This window comes from Neltuma alba, unplaced genomic scaffold (genome assembly GCF_004799145.2).
Source record: "Neltuma alba isolate B1F8T4 unplaced genomic scaffold, ASM479914v2 tig00012002_pilon, whole genome shotgun sequence".
NCBI lineage: Eukaryota > Viridiplantae > Streptophyta > Magnoliopsida > Fabales > Fabaceae > Neltuma > Neltuma alba.
The window spans coordinates 383,122-388,167 of NW_021636574.1; the positions used below are offsets into that span (position 1 = coordinate 383,122).

At 34.9% G+C, this 5,046-nt stretch overlaps 1 protein-coding gene across 1 annotated transcript; it reads right to left on the bottom strand.

Annotated features, from left to right (window-relative positions):
* Window positions 1–1,369: 1,369 nt before the first annotated feature.
* On the bottom strand, window positions 1,370–4,547 carry LOC114720870 (probable aldo-keto reductase 2). Its single transcript, XM_028906592.1, has 5 exons — window positions 4,222–4,547; window positions 3,931–4,131; window positions 3,382–3,554; window positions 3,153–3,255; window positions 1,370–2,062 (listed from the first exon to the last, which is right to left on the bottom strand). The coding sequence occupies exons 1-5, from the start codon at window positions 4,432–4,434 to the stop codon at window positions 1,724–1,726; spliced, it is 1,029 nt and encodes a 342-aa protein (XP_028762425.1). The 5' UTR covers window positions 4,435–4,547; the 3' UTR covers window positions 1,370–1,723.
* Between the last annotated feature and the right edge of the window lie 499 nt (window positions 4,548–5,046).

Sequence of the window (5,046 nt, forward strand, 5' to 3'; positions counted from 1 at the left end):
TACCATAAAAGAACAGCATAATATATAGCAAATATATAGAAAATTAAAACTTCACGTGATAATAAGATAAATAGAATAATTGAGTAAGGAGAAGTTAGTAGAAAGTATTATCATACATTATAAGAACATATTAATTACTCGTGTTGATAACGTATTATGAAAATAAAAAAGTTAGAGAGCAGAAAGAGAATAACAAGATAAGAATTGGAAGAGAAAACAAGGAGTATTTCTCATACACATAAATGGGTACAAATGCCTTGTACATTACCTCTATTTATAAGCTCCCAACCATTAAAGTCTAATCCAAGGGTTACAAAGAAATGAATAAGAGAATAATGACAATAAACATGAAAAACTCCTCTTAAGTCATTCATTGGGGGTTATGGGTTTAAGACATTCAAAGGTCAAGAATCCTATAAAGAATCCTAAAAATTGGGAGTTATGGACATCCACATACATACAATATTTATAACAAATCTATAATTTTTGTGGAGTCTATACAATAATGTGTCTTTTTTTTCATGTGAGTTTATAATTTAATCATAATATTTTAAAAATAGGTTGAATTCCATCCAACCACTCTTGAACCATATATCTTTACATCAACTCTTCACCAAAGCTGCTAGGGATAGGGATGTTACGGTATCTATGAAGCATTAGGTGACAACTCTCCTACTAGAATTTACAGCACTTAAACAACCTCGATCTAAGGATAGGGCACCTAACGCTAGATCCACTGGGACCTATGCTGTTGTGGTGATGTCTCTCCTAGCACCATGACTGGAGTCACAACAAAGTGATACTCCCCAGGATCGAGAGGTACAACAATGATAAAAAGACAAAAGGCTACCTTGTATTATTGGGGGAAGAAGATATAATCACTTAAAAAGACTCAGTAACTTAATTATTTGCAAAAGTATTCTAAGAAAAAAACATAACTAATAAAACTTAATGGAGAGTACACTATAAACCCAATTCATATGTATTGCTAATTTTCCATTGAGCTCTAAAAATCTGCAAAAAAATAAAATAATATTCAGCAACTCTATGTACAAAAATTACGTTCAATATATTTAATTAAGTATTTTTTACAATTTATGATTTTTCTTATAATACATTAACTCTTCATTTTTATATTTTTAATTTTAATATTTTTCTTAAATTTATTAGATTATATATTATATATATATATATATATATTATATATATATATATAAAATAAGACTCATGTTTTTTTTTTAATTATTTTACATCAAAACTTACTTTTTAATTACTTATCCAAATAAATTTCAATTTATCAAACTGACTTTTTATAAACACCAATTCAAATATAAATTACATTATATTAACTAATGCTTACTCCAACTCATGTTTGCAAAAGTAAGATGAAGTAAAAATTATATTTACCACTACTAATCCAAACACACTCAATATAAATCTACATGAGAATAGTAATTCTCAGTTGTCAATATGAACCCCCGACATTGACAATAGGAGTCAAGTGACAAGTTTTGCAATGTCTGGTGGCTCGGCTTATTTAGACCTCCATACACATGGAGTCACTTGCCATAAAATTCAAACAACTTCAAAAACACAAATAACCATACAACCTAAAAGGATCGATACAAGAAGATCCTTTCTATGGCAAGGCATGCCCCCATACACAGAACAGTTTGCTCAAGGATGCAGCAGCAGGTAATTAGTGTGCAGAGCATGTGCTTCCTTATGCAGCTTTCCAAGAAGAAAGTGGGGGAGTTTCAGAGTCCTTCCATGTAGCTATTTCACTCCCATATCTATCACCCTTGACAGCATCAGCAGCAGCAAAAGACTCCAGCTGTGCCATTTCTTCTGGTGTTAGCTTAATTGACAAAGCCCCAATATTTTGATTGAAGTTTTCGATCTTTGTGGTTCCAGGTATGGGGCAGACGTCATTTCCCTGGTGGTGAACCCAGGCCAAGGCCAGCTGGGATGGAGTGCATCCCTTTTTTGTAGCCATTTCATTAACCCTCTCAAATATAGTTTTATTGTGCTCCAGGTTTTCAGGCTGGAATCTAGGCAGATACTGAATTTCGGTAAAAAACAGATACCAGTGAGATTATATCTAGATGTCAAACGACCAGTAATGAACATTACAATTATGAATAATTTTTTCTCTCATTTAAATTGAAACAAAGTATCAGAAGGAACAAATGATAAATCCTAATGCATCACCAAGCAAGGCTAAGACAGTCATGGACTCATGGCATGTTATGAGATTACAAATATATAATATCATAACATTTTACATTATTCACTCTTATTTTCCACCTTTATCTTTTGTCACCATAACTTCATATCATAATAAATATAATAATTGCACACGAGTGCAATGCACCTTATTGTAGATATAAACTACTTAAAGTGAGTTCATAAACATCTGGGTGGAAGATATGCTAATAACCTTTATACATCCCTAACATTTTAAAATCAAAATAATACATGTGCTATTTGCAGCACATGTTAAACATCTCACATTGATCCTGTGGAATGAAACAAAGGAGAAATCATTTAAGCAACATGCTACTGTTATTTCCATTCACAGGATTGGTCATTCTTCTTAAGAGACCCAAGCCCTCAAACAATTCGTTACTATTTTTACAAATAATAAGTGTCCGGAGTGGGTATGTTGGTTTACAAACAGATTCCAGATAGATGTAAAACATATTCTCTCTGTACCCAATCCATGCTACTGTATCCAATCCATGCTACACATTGAGACAGCTAGCCAAGAGATTAGAAAAGGAAAGAATTCTTAATAATTCCAGATTGAATCTCTTTTTGAAGGTATTGTCAGTAGTTAAGCTTAAAAAGCTAACAACTTGCTAATCTATACTCTGAACAGGCCATTACCATGCTGGGCTTATTATCTTTCTTTGTTCTTTTTCTTCTAAATATATTAGCACAGCTTCCTGGTTTTAATGATTTTGCCTTTAGAAATTAATTGTAATTTTTAACTGCAGTTCATTCTTTTCAAACTACAAAGAATGAGGTCAGAATCAGCAGTCAATGATTTACTCTTACATTCTAAGGCCTTGAAAATAATTTACCAATAGGATGACAAAAGCAACCATAGCTCATCATTTATATTTGGAATAGCATGAATCAACACAAACCTTCCGAAAGTCATCCTGCGTCAGGTTCTCAAGTAACTTTGGTCCTGAGGACAAGAATCCTCGTCCAAGAGGACTATAGGCAACAATTCCAATGCCAAGTTCCCTGAGAAGATAACAAGCTAATTCAAAAGTCATAAACATAAACTCTTGTTGCAGTTTAGTCAAGAGCTCCAACATGGAGAAATAATGGATATTATGAATAAATATTTGTCTGTAGTTTAAATCTCACCTGCAGGTTGGAACAATTTCTTCCTCCACATCTCTTGACCATAAGGACCACTCCAGTTGCACAGCTGTTATAGGATGAACAGCATGTGCTCTTCTAATTGTTGAAGCAGAGGCCTCAGACAATCCAATGTATTTTATTTTTCCTTCCTCGACAAGTTTTTTAAGTTCCCCAACCTTATCATCAATAATATGGAAATAAGTTTGCATTTATCAATTATAAACGGATGTTCAAACAAGTTAACAAATCCAAGAGTTTATCCAACAGAAATATCATGTAAATGCTGAGATGGATGCATGTCAACACCTCGCCAATTATCTGTTCCATGCATAAAAGTTGAACCTATTTTAAATCCAACCTTTTAAATTTTAAGGGTACATGTACTTATTGTGGTCGGGTTCAATCCCTATGCCTTTTCACATCCTATTACCCATTTATCACTCCCTAGGTGATAGACCTCATGTGTAAGTGAAAAATTAAAGAAATACAATACAAGACTACGTGAACCGCATGGATTGATCAGTGTATGATAGAAAGAGAAGGCAGACAAACCGTGACTTCAATAGGCACACGAGTATCAATACGATGCTGATAGTAGAGATCAATGCAATCGATGTCCAGTCTCTTCAAGCTTGCCTCACAAGCCGCTCTCACATATGCAGGATCGCCACGGATCTCTCTCTTCCCGTCCGCATAGATGATTCCGAATTTGGTGGCCAATTCAACCTTCTCTCTCACACCTCCCTTCAAGGCCTATCCCAAGAAATTGAATCCATACCGAATTAGCAAGCGAACAACATAAAGAGTGAACAAAAGGAAAAGAGGAATTCGTATGGACCGTACCTTTCCGAGAAGGATTTCGTTGGTGTGTGGGCCGTAGATGTCGGAAGTGTCTAGGAATGTGACACCGCTTTGGACGGCGTGGTGTATGAGGGCGATCATGTCGGGTTCGGGTTTTGGGGCCCCATAGAAAGAGGACATGCCCATGCACCCGAGTCCCTGAGCTGACACCTCCAAGCCTTGTGACCCGAGCTTGATCCTACCCACTTTCGCCATTTCTGAGAATCGAGATGGGAGCTATTACAGTGAGCGAAGGTGAAGGAGAAAGTAGGATAGAGTACAAGTGTGTATTTGGTCAGCTTTAAACTTCCAGCGAGCTCCCTCCAGTCCAAAAAATGAAAACGGAACCTCCAGCCATCCGCCGCTTGTCCCCACGAGTCTTGACTAGTATAATTAGGACGGGAGGTAGCATTCCATTCCTTGCCTCCTTGGAAAATTACACAAAAATCCCAAACAACACAATTTGTTGATCTAAAGTCTCTCAAAATATCAAAATGAATAAAAAATCCCAAACAACACATGAGAGTAATATATTCTAAATAAAAAGCTAGTCATTATCTGTATCCCAATCGACAAGCTCATGGACATAGATTAACAAGTCAATAGGAAACTATAGACAAGTCAGAGGGTGGGAGTTGACAATTAAATTAATGAGATAATATAACATCAACATGGGATCAGATTATTATAAAAAGAATATTATATAATAATATTTAAGTTGAAATCATGTATAACCAGAATATACAAACTAATATTAAATAAAATAATGGGTTTATATCATAATTTTGTTACAGACAGTTATTAACAAGATTATGGGTACGGTTTAAC

Coding starts and splice junctions, on each gene's coding strand:
- LOC114720870 (XM_028906592.1), bottom strand. CDS start 4,434: ATGGCGAAAGTGGGTAGGATCAAGCTCGGGTCACAAGGCTTGGAGGTG. Junction 4,132..4,221: donor ACGAAATCCTTCTCGGAAAG/GTACGGTCCATA, acceptor TTCTTGGGATAG/GCCTTGAAGGGAGGTGTGAG. Junction 3,555..3,930: donor GTGTGCCTATTGAAGTCACG/GTTTGTCTGCCT, acceptor ATTGATGATAAG/GTTGGGGAACTTAAAAAACT.